General features: G+C 41.5%; 2 protein-coding genes across 2 annotated transcripts in view; both read right to left on the bottom strand.

Annotated features, from left to right (window-relative positions):
* Positions 1-58: 58 nt before the first annotated feature.
* Positions 59-13,988, bottom strand: LOC124041884 (laminin subunit gamma-2-like). The gene is made up of 22 exons (XM_046359993.1): positions 13,782-13,988; positions 12,118-12,291; positions 11,737-11,860; positions 11,506-11,630; positions 11,263-11,394; positions 10,786-10,975; positions 9,680-9,792; positions 9,215-9,430; positions 8,800-8,976; positions 7,687-7,920; positions 7,411-7,547; positions 5,512-5,668; positions 5,062-5,267; positions 4,824-4,903; positions 4,582-4,719; positions 4,269-4,413; positions 3,666-3,815; positions 3,311-3,425; positions 1,563-1,759; positions 1,110-1,271; positions 871-970; positions 59-715 (listed from the first exon to the last, which is right to left on the bottom strand). The coding sequence occupies exons 1-22, from the start codon at positions 13,861-13,863 to the stop codon at positions 462-464; spliced, it is 3,408 nt and encodes a 1,135-aa protein (XP_046215949.1). The 5' UTR covers positions 13,864-13,988; the 3' UTR covers positions 59-461.
* A 2,155-nt stretch (positions 13,989-16,143) lies between these two features.
* Positions 16,144-20,533, bottom strand: part of LOC124041883 (laminin subunit gamma-1-like) — a 70,502-nt gene continuing 66,112 nt past the window's right edge. Inside the window, exon 28 of the mRNA XM_046359992.1 lies at positions 16,144-20,359. Coding sequence (XP_046215948.1) covers positions 20,103-20,359 — 257 coding nt within the window. The 3' untranslated portion in view covers positions 16,144-20,102. The remainder of the gene's footprint in view (positions 20,360-20,533) is intronic.

The raw sequence follows: 20,533 nt of genomic DNA, 5'->3' as shown, positions 1-20,533 counted from the left end.
TTCTCTCTCACGTGAAACACATCCACATTAATTGTGTGTTGCATTTAGTAGCACCTGGTTTGTGTTAAGGAATAAATATTGAAGTTTATTTGACAGAATACAACAGAAAATACATTGTTTTTAACACTTAGTAGATCACTGAAAATATCGCATTACCATTGACAAAATATTGCTCCTCGTGTTTGAACATTTCACAGATTTTGTTGTTGTTGCAGGCAGTTATGCATACATTTAATTAAACACTCCTTTTCTCTTACATAATACCATGTTACATTCAGACACTAAATCTGTGTCCCAAATGGCACCTTAATCCCTATATATTTGAGTCCCAAATGGAACCCTATTCCCTATATTGTGCCCTATTTTTGACTAGTCTTATGGGCCTTGGTCAAAAGTTGTGCATTATATAGGGAATAGGGTACCATTTGGGACGTAAACTTAGATCTCTCAATAGGTGGGGATTAAGGTCTCTCAATAGGTGGGGAGTTGAAGCAGCCCTTAGGGATGTTTGCGTGTATGTCCTCTAAGTTCCTGATGTCGTCCAGGATCATATCGATATCTAGGTTGAGGCCAGTCAACCTGGTCCTCTGGCTGGCCTCTTTCCCTTCTAGGTCCTGCAGTCGAGGCTGGAGCTGTAGGTTGACCTGGCCACGAGCGCTGGTGATGGACTGCTCCAACTCCCCTAGCCTCTCCCCGTCCACACTGCCAGGTTTACCTTTTAGGAGAGTACCAATTGTCAGCACCAACAAACATCATAATAATGTCATAAAACAGTGGTCATATGAAGATGGGATGGTGCGGCAATAAGACAACAAACAAGTGATTTTGTTTGGTGCGAGTTAGCCGTTTGTAGTTGTAAGTGGAACATACCGATCATGCTCAGAAGGTTATTGATGACCAGGAGTGTTTCTCCCACAGCGTCTCTGGTGTGCTTGGCATTGTTGTAAGCACCAGTTGCTCCAATTGAAGCCTGAGGAGGAAAGAACATTACAAAGCATTACAGACCTTTAATTGGGAAAAATATATTTATTTCAAGAACCATCTTTACATTGACCCAGGTTTGTTTAGGTTTAACATGTTATGTCTGAGAGCATCGCACTGAAACGGACCTCTGCTGCTCTGTCTTTCTGTATCTCAGCGTTAGCCTTCTCTGCGGCCACTTTGGCCACAGTGGCCACTGCCTGCTTCTGCAGACCCTGCACGTCCTCTTTCAGCTTGGTGGCGTCCTTCAACAGACCAGCAGGAGGAACTGGTAAAGAGCCGGACATTCCCTGTGGAGATCAACAAAGTCAAATGAGCTCATCTCGAAGTTTCCATGCATGCTTGGCAAAATACATTTGGAATCACGCCTGGTAGCTTAAAATGTTAGTATCTTGGTTGTGAATAGGCCATGTCTGGAATCAAATCGACTCGTAAGCCTAAGTGACTCGAGACATTAACCTCATTGTTTTGCCCAACTTACATTCTCCTTCTAGAGCTTCTAGCTAAAGGCACAAGCTGTGGATTAGCATATGAACCCCAGTTGGATATTTCTATTGAAAGGAAGGGGTCTGTTAAGGTACCTCCAGTCGAGAGACCACAGCTTCCAGGCTGCTGACAGTGCCCAGTGCATCATTGTAGTCTCCAGTCACACTGCCTATGATGAATAGGGTATCTGAGTTGTTGCCAACAGCTTGATGAATGGTGGCGTTGATGCCAGGGAGTTTCTTTATGGCCTCGTCGGCCAATGCCTTGTTCTTGTTGATCTGGCCATCAAACCCTGCAGAATACAAGAGACTCAGACATAAGCATCAGTGATTTCTGGCATGTGTGTCTATTCAAGGGTTGCATGTTTCGTCACAATATTGTTTTGAACATTCGTTTTGGACTGATGCCTTACAGAGAATTCTACTCAATGCATTGTCAATGAGTGCTGATGGAGACTTCAGCAAAAGTGCATTACAGTGCCTTGGAAATATAATGCCATTCAAAAGGAGGCAAATAATTAGAATGACAACCTTTTGATGTCACCAGATTGACTTTAGTCGCAGTATAGATGCAGCTGGTTAGCTAAGATTGAGGGGAGGATTTTAGCTAACATTAGTATTGCTAGCTATTTTTTTTTACAAACTTTGCTAGTTAATAATAATAATAATAATAATAACAACATTGCCATCTGTCTAAAGTAAATTTGACAACATGATATTGCTGGTAATGTTGTTTCCTAGTAAACATTTGACTACTTAAACAATGTCATCGTATTTCCAGGCAATTGTAATAGTAATTTTGACTAAACAGTCGTTAGCTTCCATCCAGAATGACTGGGCATATCACGACTTTAGGGCGCCACTATTGCATCGCCGGTAGAGCGCAGCTCGGAGAACATTCATAGCAATGAAATGATGTGACGGAGGTGCAACCTATGAATAGTGTATCATTATTTACAATGATTATTTAAATATATCTACCCTGCTATGTCGCAGAAAGTATGTCATAAATATGTTATATGCTTTCTAGATGAGAGAATCATTGTATTTGGTGAAAAGTAAAACACGATTTTAATGATTCATTTTCACCTACTGTAACTGCCGGTAGTGCTGTAGTAGATCATTATTAATTAAACTGAGAAATACAGTGAGTGCACAAAAAATAAAGGGAACCTTACTAATATTGAGGTGCACCCCCTTTTGCCCTCAGAACAGCCTCAATTTGTCGGGGCATGGACTCTACAAGGTGTCAAAAGCGCTGCACAGGGATGCTGGCCCATGTTGACTCCAATGCTTCCCACAGTTGTGTCAAATTGGCTGGATGTCGTTTGGGTGGTGGACCATTCTTAATACACTTGGGAAAGTGTTGAGCGTGAAAAAAACCCCAGCAGCGTTGTAGTTTTTGACAAACTAGTGCACTTGACCTGGCACCTACTACCTTAACCCGTTCAAAGGCACTTCAATCTTTTGTCTTGCCCATTCACCCTCTGAATGACACACATGCACACTCCATGTCTCAATCGTCTCAAGGCATAAAAATAACTTTTTAACCTGTCTCCTCCCCTTCATCTACACTGGTTGAAGTGGATTTAACAAGTGCCATCCATAATGGATCATAGCTTTCAACTGGATTCACCTGATCAGTCTATATCATGGAAAGAGCAGGTGTCCATGTTTTGTACACTCAAGAGTAAAAGCTCTGAGACATAATTACAGTTGCTGTGTGACTGTGCTTTTCTAATGTATGGGCCAGCCTTGTCAGATATAATGCTGATAGTTTATTCATATTTATACTATGCTGTAGTGGGAATGAGACCTGTAGAAATATGAAAGGCTTTTCATACCTCTCAGCATCTCCAGTGCATTATCCACCCCATCAATATTATCTGTGATATCCTTCAGGGCCAGTTCTGTGTCAGCCTTCGCATGATTTGCCCTGCCAAGAAGCTGGTCATATTTCTGCAAAACAATCAACATTGTGTCAGTTATTACCATTCATAAGGTTTAGTGAAGTCATTAGTGACACTTTTGAAATAGTTCAGTTGGATAATCTAACAGTGAATTTCAGAGGTTACATGAAAACAGTTCTCAGAAACCTTTGAGGTTGGAATATAAGTAATACTATTTAATATACTACCAATCCTACACAGAAAGATGTCTAAATGATGACAAGTTAGTAGTGAAAGCCCTCTAGTGTACCTGTTGAGCTGCCTTCCCCTGGGCCAGAAGATCTTCTACTGCGGCTTTGTCCTCCTGGGTGTCCTCTTGCAGTGCCTGGTACGCTGTTAGGTTCTTCTCCACCCGTTCTCTCAGGCCATCCAATTTAGCCAACACACTGTCAATGTCCTTCTGCCAGAAAAATAAGCTCAGTCAGTCTCAGTGTGTTGTGCAAGTGTAATTACATATGCTCACAAATCTGTGGAGAACTGCCCTAGATTCCTCACCAGCCAGGTTTTAATTTGGTCGTCCCCCCATGCATTTTTTGCTGACTCATGTTCTTGATCATTAATTGCTTTGTTGTGTTTAAACGTAGCTTAGCAAGGAAACAATTTAGAGATCTAGCTTGACAGACATGCCCTTGAGACAGGTTCAGCTGCCAATAGTTGTTCATAGTGAAAGGCGTTCATAGTGAAAGGTGTTGAAATTGAATGTCTTTATCTCCTTCATTTCCAGGACCCAGACACTAACTATCAATGTATGTTTATTATGATTAAGGTATCTCAGAAGACTTGACCTGAAAGTGGTCACCAAATAGAGACCAGAGAGAAATGAGCCTGATGAGAGGCCTGCTCTGCTCAGTACCTTGAGAGGACGAGGGATTCCCGGCTCCAGGGAGGCTATCTGCTCCAGAGTGCCAGTTGCCATCCTGCTCTCATCTCGGGCAGAGCTGCTCAGGCGAGTAGCCAGGCTCTCCATGGCCTTCACCTGGGCTGAGTTCTCATCATACCTGACCAGTGAAAAATTAAAGGGTTAATCTCATCAATCTAACAACAACGGTTCATCAACTATGTTATTATGCAGATCATTACATGGCTGTTAGTAGAGGATATATCGTCTACTGTATTTTCACAGGAATTCATGGGTATCGTATTGTATGAAGACATGAGTTTCTTACTTGGTTTTAAGATCACTGATAAGCTCCTTGATCTTGTTTTCCCCTGTCATGACCGATCTCATGAGTGCCAGGGACTTCTCGGACTTTGCAAGGGCACCGTTAGCTGTCTTGTCCATCGTCTCCGATTTGCTCTGCTGTCTAATAAACAGTCACAACATAGTTATTCAGAGCACCACAAGTCATTTTCTAACATTGGATATTCCAGTCTGTATAAATGTGACATGGAGGGGTGCAGTACTAACTTTTCAGCCAGGTCTGTTGCTCTCTGAACCAGAGAAGAGAGGGTGTCCGTGCCCACCCCTGCATCACCTAAGGGGAATTCCTAACATGGGGGTGGAGGGTAAACACTAATGAAATGGATTATTAACAAGCATACACTTGGATATATTCATCTGTCCTTTACTCTCTCCTTATTTGATGACAATGACATCAGTGACAAAAGTAGAATACTACGGAGTAGAATACTATTGTACTACTCACAGCTTGTTTGATGTTGAATCTTGCCTCTTCAAGTTTGCGCCGCACATCACCGATGAGTGTCTGGACATCAGATACCTGTCGTTGGTACTTCTGGTCCTGCAGCTTGATGTTGTCAACTGTGTTGGAGATCGCCTGGATGTCTCTGCCTTCACTCAGCTGGGTTGCACTGACGTCTGAGAGCCGGGCCTGTAAGTCTTCCTCGGATTCTATTCAATAGAACAAAACAAACCACCAACATGAGATCTGCTCTCGCACTTTCTAAACCAATTGCGTCACAAACTGAGTGTGATACATTGGGGTATGACAGAGATACAGTGCATGGACATTGCTTCACCATGTTTCAGATGCCTGATAACCATCCTGAATTGTTTTAATACATGTTGATTCATTAGCAAAATGAGTGATCCTCTGACACTATCTATGTTGTATAACCAGTTATGAATGACTTACCAGAGAGTGTCTGTGCATTTCTCTGCAGGTCTGTGACTATGTCCTCTGCTGTTCTGATGGCTTTCTCCATCTGGGCGTCGTTAACTGGCAGACTGCCACTCTCCATGCCCGTAAACAGGGTTTCTATCTCCCGTAGTTTACGACTATACCCCTCCATCTGCAACACATGAACCAACGGGATAGGAAAGCTTTAAAAAGAGCTTATGAAAGGTTAATCTCTGGTGATAGACAAAAATATGACATTCCCTAATAACACGCCACTTTGATACAGCTGCGACCGGAAGTGATTTTTCCCGTTAGGATAACTTACGCAGCAGGTTAGGAGAATTAACTTAGCAGGTTAGGAGAATTAGGTTAAAGTTAGAAAAAGGGCTAGGGTTAGCAAAAGTGATTTCCTAACCTGCTATGAAAAGTCACTTCCGGTCATTGCTGTATTGAAGTGCTGTGTTTTTAGAGCTTCCTCAAAAAGTTAGCTGACTGGGGGCCAACATTCACAAAAGATTTGGGTCTGGGTTAGTGACATTAATTTAAAAAAATAATAATAATATATATACACACACACACTTCTGCATTACTAATACTGTAGGACAATATAGTACATTCAGAATGTGTAATTAGAAGCAAGTGTGAGATATCCCTCTAGTGGTGTGGGGGCTGTGCTTTGGCAAAGTGGGTGGGGTTATATCCTTCCTGTTTGGCCCTGTCCGGGGGTATCATCGGATGGGGCCACAGTGTCTCCTGACCACTCCTGTCTCAGCCTCCAGTATTTATGCTGCAGTAGTTTATATGTCTCTCTCTCTCTCTCTCTAGGAGGACCTGAGTCCTCGGACCATGCCTCAGGACTACCTGGCATGATGACTCCTTGCTGTCCCCAGTCCACCTGGCTGTGTTGCTGCTCCAGTTTCAACTGTTCTGCCTGTGATTATTATTATTTGACCATGCTGGTCATTTATGAACATTTGAACATCTTGGCCATGTTCTGTTATAATCTCCACCCAGCACAGCCAGAAGAGGACTGGCCACCCCACATAGCCTGGTTCCTCTCTAGGTTTCTTCCTAGGTTTTGGCCTTTCTAGGGAGTTTTTCCTAGCCACCGTGCTTCTACACCTGCATAGCTTGCTGTTTGGGGTTTTAGGCTGGGTTTCTGTACAGCACTTTGAGATATCAACTGATGTACGAAGGGCAATATAAATACATTTGATTTGATTTTGATTTGTGAGATGGGGCAGTAAATTCAAACCCTGCAAGGTTTTCGTTATGATAATGACATAACTTCAAAGGTTAACTATTGTGTTTCAATGCTTCACATAGTGCTCCTTGTAATTCCTCCTCCCACACTACATCCTGAGGATAGGGGGCACCCCAAATGTCACCTTATTCCCTATTTAGTAGGGTTCTGGTCAAACGTAGTGCACTATATATGGAATAGGGTGCCATTTGGGACGCAAAACCAGCAGCTCCAGATTACGTGGCATTTGCACACCAACACAACTCTTTAATTTATCTGGTAAGTACTTTCCCCTCCCAGGTGGTAATAGGCTACATGTACTGAGAGGAATCTTGTAAGAAATAGTGATGCAAGATCACTCTGTAAACCTCTTCATTTCGTAACAAAATTCCAACTATTCCTTCGTTAACCCACTAAGCTACAGTATAAGGATGTTGAATCAGCGACAGGGTGAGCCAGGACAAATATGCCTGCTGTAGCCTAATTTCTGGTCCAGTTATTGTGTCTCCGTCTCAAACGGCATCCTATTCCCAAAGCCTGTATATAGGGAATAGGGTGCCATTAGGGATGAACACCAAATGCTGCCATTTAATCATTGGAGAGAGCACTGTGACATGTTTGACCTCAATGGAAAGACGAGGCATTGATCAAACAATCCCAGTGGGTTTTACCTCAGTCTTGACAAGGTTGAAGCAGGAGGGACACGCGGAACGCTGGCACTTCAGACCCTCAAAGCCTTCTCTGCAAGAACACTGGCCCTGGTCACTGCATTTGTTGTACAGAGAGCCTTGAGAATTGCAGCCACAAGCTAGAACGCAAAATGAAAACAATTGTTAAAATGTATATAAAATTGTAGACAATATTTAACTGTTGGAATCTAAAGGAGGAGCTACGTGTCTAAGTGTGAAAGAGCTGGATATGGGGAGCGAACAAGGTGCTGTCCTTACGTTTGCATGCCTCTGATGGCATGCTGTGGTGATAGCCCTCCAGACAGCTCTCACAGAAGAAGCCAGTGGTATGCTTTAGGCATTTCAGGCACTGCCCTGTTTGTGGGTCACAACTACGGACAGTGTTCGGGTCCATGTGTCCGTTGCACTGGCAGCGCCGACAAGGCCTCTGGATGCCATATTCACCCAAGGGATCGCCATACAAACCATCCTGGCAGGTGTGGCAATGTGAGCCTGTTGAGAGTGAGGAGGGAGGAAGAGGTAGGTACAATATGAAAAAACAAATATATACACACACACACAGAGTGCCAGTCAAAAGTTTGGACACACCAACTCATTCAAGGGCTTTTCTTTATTTTTAATATTTTCTACATTGTAGAATAATAGTGACAACATCAAAACTATGAAATAACACGTATGGAATCATGTAGTACCCCAAAAAAGTGTTAAACAAATCAAAAATATATTCTATATTTGTTTCTATATTTGTTTCTTCAAAGTAGCCATTTGAATTCTCTCAACCAGCTTCATGAGGTAGTCACCTGGAATGCATTTCAATTAACAGGTGTGGCTTGTTAAAAGTTCATTTGTAGAATTAATTTCCTTCTTAATGCATTTGAGCCAATCAGTTGTGTTGTGACAAGGTAGGGGTGGTATAAAGAAGATAGCCCTATTTGGTAAAAGACCAAGTCCATATCATGGCAAGAACAACTCAAATAAGCAAAGAGAAACGACAGTTCATCATTACTTTAAGACATGAAGGTCAGTCTGAGGAACATTGCAAAAAGTGCAGTTGCAAAAACCATCAAGCACTATGATGAAACTGGCTCTCATGAGGACCACCACAGGAAAGGAAGACCCAGATTTGCCTATTTTGGAATGAGTAGGTGTTTCCAAACTTTTGACTGGTACTGTATATGCAGTATATATATAAAATATGCAAATAGCTGACATTAGAAGATCAATGCCCTAATCTATCCCATCTAACAGACATGGTCTGTGACAGTGGTTGTGTCCCAAATAGTACCCTATTCCCTATATAGTGCACTACTTTTGACCAGGACCCAAGTGGACAATATAGGGAATAGGATGCCATTTGTGACTGTGACTCACCAGTGGTGCCAGGTGGACAGAGGTCACACTTGACCTCCAGGGAACCTGGGCTCACAGAGCAGGCACCTCCATTGGGACAGGGACACTTCTGACAAGACTGTGGCTGGGCAGGATCATTATAGTACCCTAGCGGGCAGATCTGGCGACCAGGGGTCTCATCTGCAGAGTAACAGTCTCCTGTGGAACAACAACACAAAATCACATATCATTTTTGGGCATGTTCAAATGAATTTTCACAACAAATGAACATTATATTTCAATAATTGATTTGAACATGTCTATATCTATAATTTATCCAGGGAAGTGCATATTGCAAAAGGAGGTCTGTCCCAAATCTCACCATTAACAACAAAATAACTAAATCTATTAAGACAAACATACAGTAACACTTGGACAAAGTTCAAAAGTCACCGACCTGTTTCAGAGTCACAGCTTCCTCCTCTACAGCTGCAGGGCTCACAGGAGCTGTATGGACCTTTGCTTGGCAAACTTCTTTTATACCCTGCAGCACACTTCTCACAGAACTGGCCCTCATATCCCACTGGGCAGCTACATTTCTGTACCCATGCAGCTGGGGACCCGGCACCTCGACGGGCAGACTCCATGCGCACGTCGTCAAGGTAACCACGCCCTAGAGGAGTAAATGCATTGCTTTTTATTGAGTGACTGACAAAAGATGAAGACAAGGCAATGTGATGACAAGGTGTACGTACTACTTATTTATAAAGATCACATTAAAAAAAACAAAAATAAACTTGATTTAAACCGGTTCCAAAGTACTTATTTACAACATATGCAGGAGAATAAGTAACACCAAGGATCTGTTGATGTACACAGTAACCAATCTTATAGTTTGAGGGATAGAAAAATAAGTACTTACCATTTTCTCCAAATGTCCCACGGATTTTAATGTCAGTGAGATTGTGGAGGAGTGTTTGAAACTGGAAAGATGAAAGGTGGGGCCTCCATTCACTGCCCTGTTGCTCATCCAGTCTGAGAATGTAAGACACAGCATGTTTAAAGCCTGAGGAAACATGAGTATTATACTTATGTATTTCACAGTCACACTTTACCCCGCCTTGTCCTTGCTACGGTGTAATTATTCCTTGCAATTATTATGTAGATATAATGAACATGAGAATAAATATGGAAACAAAACAAAAAACAGTGTGCATTAGGCTACTATATTGGTCACAATAATGTGGTGTATGGTCGATCACTTCTCAAATGAGGAGTATAATCTATTTATTTAAAACATTTTTACATTTTTTGTTTTTGTTCAATTGAAATCACTTTCGGAAATGACTGCCTTCAACTCGAATTGACCCCAGTAATGGTATGGTACAGTTTGTTGTATTAGACAGGATTGGATCTGACCATTTAGAGATAAGCTGCTTGGCAACTAGCCATTTTCCACTTAATTTGAATGAATTTGAATCAGACAAGCAGATGACCCTCTGCCTTACTAACTGTTATGAAGCGTTTACATTCAGTTGTGTGAGATAAACAGTGACCCCTTCACATCCACCATGTGAAATCGTCTCAAATTTATGCCTTTGGCATCCATCTCACTATCCACCACACCTGCATACTTATCTCCCGCAGATCAAATTATGTTTGTACCTGCCCTGAGACTGTCAGTACACTTGGTACAACCCATAGCTACGAGGATACACAGCAACGGGAACACACAGCTACGGGATTACTCAGCTACGGGATTACTCAGCTACGGGATTACTCAGCTACGGGATTACACAGCTACGGGAATACGCATGACTAAGTCGCTTTGGATAAAAGCGTCTGCTAAATGGCATATATTATTATTATTATTACGCTATCTCTCTCGCGAGACCCCATAGCTGTGTGTTTTATCTTGTTTCCTTCCTTCAGGGAACAATAGTATAAAAAAAGGTTTATAACGTTGCATTTTGCCTAAAACTAAAATCAAGTTTATCTGTCTAGCACAGTGCTCTGGCTGATTCCAACCTGAAAGTGTAAGTAATCTTCTGTCCACTGGGAACGATGGTCCTCAGGTCTCCCAGTGAAGCTGCCACGCTCAGCCCAGATCCCTCCAGCACCACATCAGCCATGGACGGATGGCGAATCCCTCGGTCCAGCCTCAGGGAGAAGGACAGGTTCTGACCGTAGCTCAGCTCCTGGTTGCCCAGGTAAGAGTCTAGTCATCACAAAATAAGACATAAAACCAGATTATTAATAGATGAATGGTGACTGTATGGTGAGGCGTGTGGTGTAACACATCCAGTACTCACTATAATATTGCATACTGACATACCTGCAACCTTTTTTTGGGGGAAGCATAGGATGCGTCCAAATGGCACCCTATTTTCAATATAGTGCACTACTTTTGACCATAGCCCTATGGTCAAAAGTAGTGCAGTTTCTCCTAAGGAAGGCAGTGAGGGATTAATATTAAGATCAGGGAGCAGAGAGACCAGCTCTCACCAGGGGCATGGAGGTAAACAGGCAGGATGTCTTTGGAGATGACCTCAATGTCATGATGAGTGGGGGACCAGCGGAAGTGGACTTGAGATGGGGTCACACCGTGAACAGTGGCAGCTCGCCACCCCTCTGGCCCTAAAAAACAGAAGATTGGCAGACATTTAAACTACTGATACTAAACCAAATGAACTGGTGTATATATTACTGCTGTTTATGTTCTGATCAGCTGAATGGGTGTAAACCTACCATCGTCGAAGGTTGAGGTGACTGTGTGAACGGAGTATCCCTTGGCTGTGGAGCACTCAGTCGAGTGTCCATAGCAAAAGCAAGGTAGAGATTGAGCTGTCACTGAGTTGTCAGTGAGCTGGCCACTGCACAAGAAATACATGAACACATTTAATAGTCAGTCATCTTTCTAATCCAAAGCTCAACATTAAGGTTTAGTTAAGGGAATGCACAGTGGATAAAAAGTTTTACCCATTAGCAGCACAGCCATTTGAGCTGATAGGTGTTCCATTCTGACACTGGTCACATTTCTCCCCCTGTGTTCCCGCTCTACAGCTGCAGCGTCCTCTACTGTCACAGTGTGGGCCTACAGAACCTGGAAGAAACACCATACATCACCTCACCACCTGGACATCTGGGAGACCACTATCAAATACACCAGGAGTTGTATTCATCGAGTCTCAGAGAAGGACTACTGATCTAGTATCAGGTCCCTCTACCCGTGTCATTTTACTCATTATGATCTAAAAGGCTAAACTGTCCCTAGATCAGAACTCATATTTGGAGATGCTTCTGAATTACGGGCCCAGGTATGGTTATCATTTCTTGCTCCATCCTGTTCTGTTCACTCACCTATAGAGCTGCAGTTACACGGCACACAACTGTCTCCTGCCCTCTGGTGGTGGAATCCCTCCTTGCACCTCTCACAATGCCTTCCCTCAGTGTTGTCTTGGCAGTCCACACAATGGAGGCCCCCAGAGTCAGGCAAGCAATAACGTGACTTTCCATTGCATTTACAGATGTCTGCTACAGGGGTGAAATATACATTGTTGGGACATTTGTGAATTGAAAACTGTGTTTTAGATTAAATCTAACCTTCTAAAATCATAAAACATTAATTTGGGTGTATTTGTTCAGGCTATGGGATAAACGGTCTTCCCCTCACAAATCTTCTTGACCATGAAGAGTTAAGTATAGTCCTTTGACAGTCAACACAGAAAAAAATGTATAATTATATAGGCTATTATCTTTATACAATGTAAGGAGGGGTTGGGAATTGCACATCCTGGTGTGAAGTTTAAACCACTGTCAGCAGACTCAGATCTCATAATACCTCGTTCCCAAGCGATGAGAGACGAAAGATACTCACTCTGATATCAAGCACACCCACTGTGGGCAACACATTGTTTGCAATCAAGCAAATATATGTCTGTTTTCTTTGGTAATGTTTTGTACAAACATAGTCAACACATACTGTCGGTCAACAATTATTTGATGACCATTTTACCAAGCATAAATTAGCCTGAAGATATCAAATTCTCCTTTCACACACTAAATGATAACTCTGAGGAGTTCCTGTGATAATGACAGGCTGCAGCTTGTAGCTGTTTTTGTCGATGGGGTAATATAGAAAGGTACAGAGCTCAGAACATCAAGTCGTCATGCCCTAAGAGGAGACATGAGTTATTGTCTGTATCCCAAATGGCTCCCTGTTTCTATATAGTGCACTACTGTGTGGGACTCAGTAGTGCACTATCTAAGGAATAGGCTGCCATTTGGGAAAGACCCATCAATAATGCAGTGACTCCAAGCCTTCCAGGTCAGTATGGTTGTCCAAAAGTTTTTTTTTTAAAGAATCTAAACTCAGCAACTTATCACAGGTGGTCCTCTGTAGCGCCATTGGTAGAGCATAATGCTTGCAACAACCAGGATAGTGGGTTCGATTTCCGGGACCACCCATGTGTAAATTGTATGGCTAAGTTTTTGTATGGCACATGGCTAAGTCACTTTGGATATATTTACCACCGCACCACACAGTAAGGAAAGTGTTGAGGATTTATCTTTGCTAAGAGTACTACAAGTAAACATCCAGTTATATATCAAGATCTGCGGAGACCTTCATAGACTATAGTATAGCAATATAATAGTATGGTTAGTATGGTAGTACAATCATGTTTCTTAAAATCATAAACCCCCTTTCCCCTAAAAGCATACCTGTGGTAAATATCCTTAGATCAAAAGTGTCATTTTTATATCTACTTTAGCTACAAAGACAGAATACACAAACACAGATTTACAGGAACACAACTGCTGCAGGTAGCCCAATTAGCTAAAATTGTGTTCTGTCGGCTACCTCCTATCCTCAGAGTGTGAAAGAGGTCAAATAATTCTAAATTCATGTCCCCAATTCAAAAGCAACAACCAATTCTAAAATGCTGAAGGCTGATTATAAATGCATACATAACTACAATTTGGGATTTTGATATTGTTCATTAGGTAAAAAGTTAGACACTCACATCCTCCATATCTGTAGGTTCCTTGGATAGACGACCAGGTACAAAGAGAAATTCCACACAGAAATATCCAACTGCTCATCATTGTCACAGAAAATCAAACGGGAATTAAGTAGATCAAAATTCTCATATAAGTACAATCAAACTAACAGTCTGAACAGGCCGGCTACACCTGATGTTTCTGCTCAACATCCCCAGGTGAGCTTCTTTTAACACCTCCCCGTGGCAGGCTGTGGCATGTGGAGGACAGTCTCACAGCTGGAAGGTTACTCACGTGTGATTCAGAGGCCATACACTGGCTGTGCCCACTCTCACAGGAAATGTCGGGCTCTGTATCACTACTATGGACATTGTCAAGACATGAATAAAGAGAAGTGTTGTTTGATGCAGCATGAAAAAGCTCAGTCAGGGTTTTTACAGAAATGTTTACATCCGCTTCACAATTAACGAGACATACTCGAAGGAACATTTCAAAATGTGAATCTAGAAGATCTAATTCCCATACGTTACATGAATAAGTGAAGACTATAAATATAAAAAGTTCAGAAATATGTATCCTAATGGTGTTACTAGAATAGTGAATACAACTGGATTATGCTTGTGTATTTTCACCTTCTCATCAAAAGCATAATTACAATTAATATTCAAAATGTCTACAGTGCAAAATTAAGAGAACACCCCACAATAGAAAAAATATGAAAACCAAAACCTCAAACCAAAAGACCTGACATAGTTGTTGCCATTTCCTTTAAAAGGTTTGTTATTGTTTTGCTGATGATTACAACGGAATAGCCTAGAACACTGTGAATATCGAAGATGAGGCACTTATCACAAGCAAACAGTGGAAGCTGTAAGTTTCTTCAATGTGTGCAATGGTTCTCAATATCAGGATCAACTTGATTGCTTAAATCAAGTTAAACCATGTGCAGCAACCCCCCCCCCTCTTATTTATATAAACCTTTAATTTATTCCAGGAAGTCCCATTGAGGTCAGAAGACCTATTTAACACACAGCCTGGAAATTGTTCAATCCAATATCTATCATCTGCCAACATCACTTAAGTCTGTTTATTTGGAAACGTAAATTTGTTCCTGAGCAACAGCACTTTGTATAGAACATTCACCGTAGTAATAATGCTTGTTTCCATCCCCTCAAGGGTTGGCAGTTATTTACCAATCCAGAATAAGAATGATTCACCCACTTCGTGTTTGAACATATGGACGGTATTGTTAGACTTTGGGTGGGGAACACCATGTGAAGCATAATAACACCCTAAAAAGGGACACAAGTCAGTTCCAGGTGAAAGAACAGACAAAGCTTGAAAATCTGAATTTCACACCTCATACACATGATCATATTTGTTCAGTTCACAAGGCAACTTTTTTAGTCACCTGTTCAATATATCTGATATTTTTCCTATGACTCATTTGTAAAAGTTTCCATGATTTAAAAAATGTACAGATTCATGGAATGTACCTTTTAACATTTTATAGCCACACCCTTGGAATCAGACGTGAAGCCAGACAAACAGAAAGACACATCCTTCAGCGATGAGTACATTCCTGATAAGGGAAAAAAGGTGCCTAAGGGCTATGAGTTTTGTACTGTTTGAAAATGGCTGCCACACCCTTACAGTGTCATGCTCTGACACGGTGATCAGACCGACTGAGGTGTGCACTAGTCACACACACGAGCCCTAAAAGCCGCACCCTTCCCGCTAGCACAGGACCCTGTCAACACCACACCCTCGGCACATACACACACAGGAGCGGTGATTTGTTAGGGCCCCTCCTGCATGTACAGAAATAATTCTAAAAGGAAAACATGACGCAAAAAGACCCAAATTTCAATACATTTCTTTTAGCAGTTCAATAGACATTTCTGATCGTGTAAATTCAACGTGCAGTCAAAACGTGTTTGCTAAACTCGCTTGGAGAGTGAAGGGGATTTTGGGGATCATGAATGCAGCAGTGGAAGGGTTGCATCTTATTTCTGCGAATACACTGGCATGTTTCACTGCACAGACAAGGAACATCGTGGCATCAATAGGCTTTCATTCAAAGTACATATTTTAATGCATACCCGTTTCTGAAATTACATCCATTTATTTTAAAGTAATTTCAAGATCATCATCAAATAATGATTTATCAAACAGTGTTTCACAATCCCTACACGAGGCAAAAAAACAACAACCATATACTGAAATATATTTTCCTGAACGTCCTAAAGACTAAATAACCTCAAGATTAAACAGAGATAAAATAAGAGATTAATAAGAAGTTGTATATATTTCAGCAAATGCAACGTACAGAAAGAACCCTGAGGCAGCATGACATTTAACATAATCACACGTCAACGGAAGCAATTCCTGTAATATTTGTTTTATTATTTAAAATGTTACGATTGGATTTACAGGCAATTGGGTCACAAACAGGGTTTTCTCAGGTCCTCACAAATTAAACGTTGCAGTGAATTGGTGCCTTTGTATTATATTGTACAACAGAACATGCCCTCCATAGCCAAATGACCACAACAAGATTGTGCAACACATACATATCATCATCTACTGCAACAAAATAATACAAATACTTGAGTACATTATAAATTAGAAATACTGTTTTATACATCAAACAGTATGTGCTGCACATTCTTCCACAGCAGTGTGGTAGCCTGGAGGGTTAAGAGACGGCAGAAGATGGTTCAATGCAGTGTACATCGTTTTAGCCGCTGCCACATCTATAAAATTGTGGGTAAAAGGTTAGCTAACAACTATCCAACAAATAACATGATAGAAGGCAGGCTAAGGAAAGGAGTGAGTATTGGTGTATTGAGGGTGAGAGATGTTGAATGGGAAGGATGAGTGGTCTCCAGGTTATAACCTATTCATTTACTGTATCGCGGCTGGCTGGCTGGCTGATGTTCTGGACCCATCAACAAAATCCCTGCTGTTCTACTGAAATGCGAGGACACCGAGTAGCGAACGTGTGAGGAGACAATTATGTGTGAAAAGAATGTTGGTCTGAAACGTAATGTGTGCGATAATCGTGACGCCCTCGTTAGGAACTAAGTGATGTGAATATTGACCAGATAAGAAGACAACACTAAATGGTGAACTACTATTTTCTTGGGAGTCGATTTAAATTCAGTAAAATGAAACGATATGCTTAATGTAGACCGATGGCTTCTTTTAGGGCCATCCCTCACACAGTCCTGAAGTTATCAGTCAAGGATAAAGGTGTCTTAAAAGCATTGTTTTGATCTCGTTTTAAAAGCATTCATCAATTAATTGGTGACCACCCACAGATAATTAAACACAAATTAATAATGGCAGAGCTATGAGGCAACAACACCGAGCCATGTACACAAGCAAGCATATTATACCACAGAACTTATCATATATATTTATATATTATGTGGAGGTTTGTTGATTTTTTTGCGATAGAACCAATACGAGGTGGCCGCTGGGTCTTGGGTTTAACAATCAGCCAGCCCTGAATCATTTAAGCATATATTTACACAAATAATATTTCCTCACTCTATATCATAATAAAAAACATTCACACAAAAATATAACATTTGAAATCATTATTAGCACCAGTGTATCAGATAAAGTCTTGCTACGCAAAATGTACAAAGTTGCATAGTGTAGAATTTTGTCTTAAAAAATATTAATGTGTGATTTGCAATACACCTGTTTTAAGCAGCAGCTTAGGGAGGAAAAAACATCAGACAAAAAAAACAAGATTTGTAGTGTTAATTATATATATATATATATTTTTTTTTTTACACACAATTATATTTAACCATGTTGTTTCACTGGGCGGTAGAGGACAGTCTCAAATGTCAAAAATAGAGTCATTTTAAAGACCCACTTGCTGGTTTCATTTAACAGCGTTTCAGTTGTGCATGCCCACATGAAAAAATACTAAGGTATACTATCGTTAAATACTATAGTATTCCCTGTAGTGTTTTTGGAGACTTTACTGTAGTATTCAGTAGAGTGAAAAAAAGACTAGTGAAAAGTGAATGTAGTGTAAAAATACAGTGAATACTGTAGTATTTACTGTAGTTTTGCAGACATGATTGTAGTATACTGTAGTATTTACTGTTCATAGTAAACAGTCTAGTAAGAAAAAACTAGTATATATTAGTAATTACTGTAGTGTTTTTAGCAGAAATAACTGTAGTATTTACTATAATGTTTTTGTTTTATTATCTTTGACATGATATCCTTGAGGAAACCTACTTGGAAAAATACACAAAAGAAAATTTACCATACCTGTAGGTAGATAGGACTGAGGTCTGAACAGACAGTTCAGAGCTTCTGCTCCTTTTTATAACCTGCAGGGAACACAATATATAATCTATACGATACCAAACGTAGGCTTGTAACTTATTGGTGCCACAAATTGGGATATGGGAATGGGCAGGGTAGACAAAAATTAAATCCTGTAATATATATACACTACAGTAATTACTGAAGTGTTTCTGCAGATATTACTGTAGTATTTTTGTGGTCCATAGTATACTGTAGTATTTACTATAGTATACTACACGATTCTATAATAAGTACTGCCAATGATCGTTATATACTACAGCAGCGTTTCCTAAACTCTGTCCTGAAGACTCCAAGGGGTGCATTTTTGTATTTTTGCCATAGCACTACACAGCCGATTCAAATAATCCAAGCTTGATGAGTTGATTATTTGAATCAGCTGTGTTTGGGAAATGACAGAGGACAGAGTTTGGGAAATGCTGTAGTGCAATGTGTAGTATAGTATAGTACAGTTTAGTACACTACACTTTACTACAGAATTCTATACGAAGTACTGTAGTATTCTATAGTAAACTGTAGTATTATTTAATGTGGGTATGGAGCAGAATGTGCAGTAGAGTTGAATACTGTAAAAATGTGTAATAACAGGAATACTTTCTCCATGCAATATATGTAGCTTTGGAAGCGAATGAAGGCAAACAAAATGTATAAACTTGTGAGAATTCCTTCACTGCTTGTTTTTTAAACAAATGGTTGATAACACCAAGGATGGCAAATATGTACTGGAAGTTGAAAAATACCTATAGCTAAAAAATATCTCACAGACAAACCATTCCCAGCATGCCCTTCGGTCTAGAATGATGGGTAAGGATAACTTGTTAGATATCATATCAAATAAAACAAATGTTATATCATATGACATGCACCCATCGGAAAAGGCTGAGGACATTTCTCCTTGTTTTCTTTCGGGGTGGTTTAGGTTGTGATGAAACAAGACGGTGTAACGGTCCTCCACGTAGAAGTGTAGGAAGTCTGGAGGTGGTGCAGTCATGTGGGTTTTCATTACTCGGGAGCGAGGTATGCCACACCTCTCCTAACCTGCTGCACCGAAGGAGAATGGATGCATGTTTGTCGACTGCCCTTAGTTCATTTCACGTTTCTGCATGTCAAAGCGGCTTCTTCTCTTTCTTTAAAACCATGAAACTTAGCTTCTCTTGTAAAAAAAAAAAAAAAGAAAGACAAACAAAGACAAAGCAAAGAAAAAAAAAGAAAGAAAAAAATGTTTTGGTAAAAAGGTGGCATTCTGCCCGAGTGTTACACGAGGGAAGGAGCGGTACAGACGGGATATGAGGAAGGAGCGGTACAGACGGGATATGAGGAAGGGGGGATATGAGGAAGGAGCGGTACAGACGGGATATGAGGAAGGAGCGGTACAGACGGGATATGAGGAAGGAGCGGTACAGACGGGATATGAGGAAGGAGCGGTACAGACGGGATATGAGGAAGGAGCGGTACAGACGGGATATGAGGAAGGAGCGGTACAGACGGGATATGAGGAAGGAGCGGTACAGACGGGATATGAGGAAGGAGCGGTACAGACGTGATATGAGGAAGGAGCGGTACAGACGGGATATGAGGAAGGAGCGGTACAGACGGGATATGAGGAAGGAGCGGTACAGACGGGATATGAGGAAGGAGCGGTACAGACGGGATATGAGGAAGGAGCGGTACAGACGGGATATGAGGAAGGAGCGGTACAGACGGGATATGAGGAAGGAGCGGTACAGACGGGATATGAGGAAGGAGCGGTACAGACGGGATATGAGGAAGGAGCGGTACAGACGGGATATGAGGAAGGAGCGGTACAGACGGGATATGAGGAAGGAGCGGTACAGACGGGATATGAGGAAGGAGCGGAACAGACGGGATATGAGGAAGGAGCGGAACAGACGGGATATGAGGAAGGAGCGGAACAGACGGGATATGAGGAAGGAGCGGTACAGACGGGATATGAGGAAGGATGGTACAGGTGGTGGAGAGAGAGGGGGTTAAGGTCGCTCTAGGGATGGGGTGTTGAAGCAGCCGTCAGGTAAAGTGTTCTTGATGTCGTTGAGGTTGGCGATGTCAGACCGGATCTCCCTGATCTGCCTGTCGTAGTCGGTGATCATCTCCTCCTGGCTCTTGGCCACATCATTCAGCTCCGCCAGCTTGCGGTCCAGGTCGCTGTTCGCCATTTTGTCCTTGGCCTGCTTCAGTGACCCCTCAATCAAGCCCAACTTGCTCAGGTCCACCTTGTCAATGTTGCCTGAACCGGGACAGAAGAGCCATAAGCTTTAGCTCAATGATATAAGACAGTCAGTAGTCATTTTGACTTATGCAAGTAAAACCCTGACTGATGGAATATTGTTTGGTTACACACAATGCACAAGCCAGAAACAATGATTACATAAAATGACATTACTTAATTATATCCCTGCTT

This window comes from Oncorhynchus gorbuscha, linkage group LG08, assembly GCF_021184085.1.
Source record: "Oncorhynchus gorbuscha isolate QuinsamMale2020 ecotype Even-year linkage group LG08, OgorEven_v1.0, whole genome shotgun sequence".
Taxonomy (NCBI): domain Eukaryota; kingdom Metazoa; phylum Chordata; class Actinopteri; order Salmoniformes; family Salmonidae; genus Oncorhynchus; species Oncorhynchus gorbuscha.
This window is presented reverse-complemented; position numbering and strand designations above follow the sequence as displayed.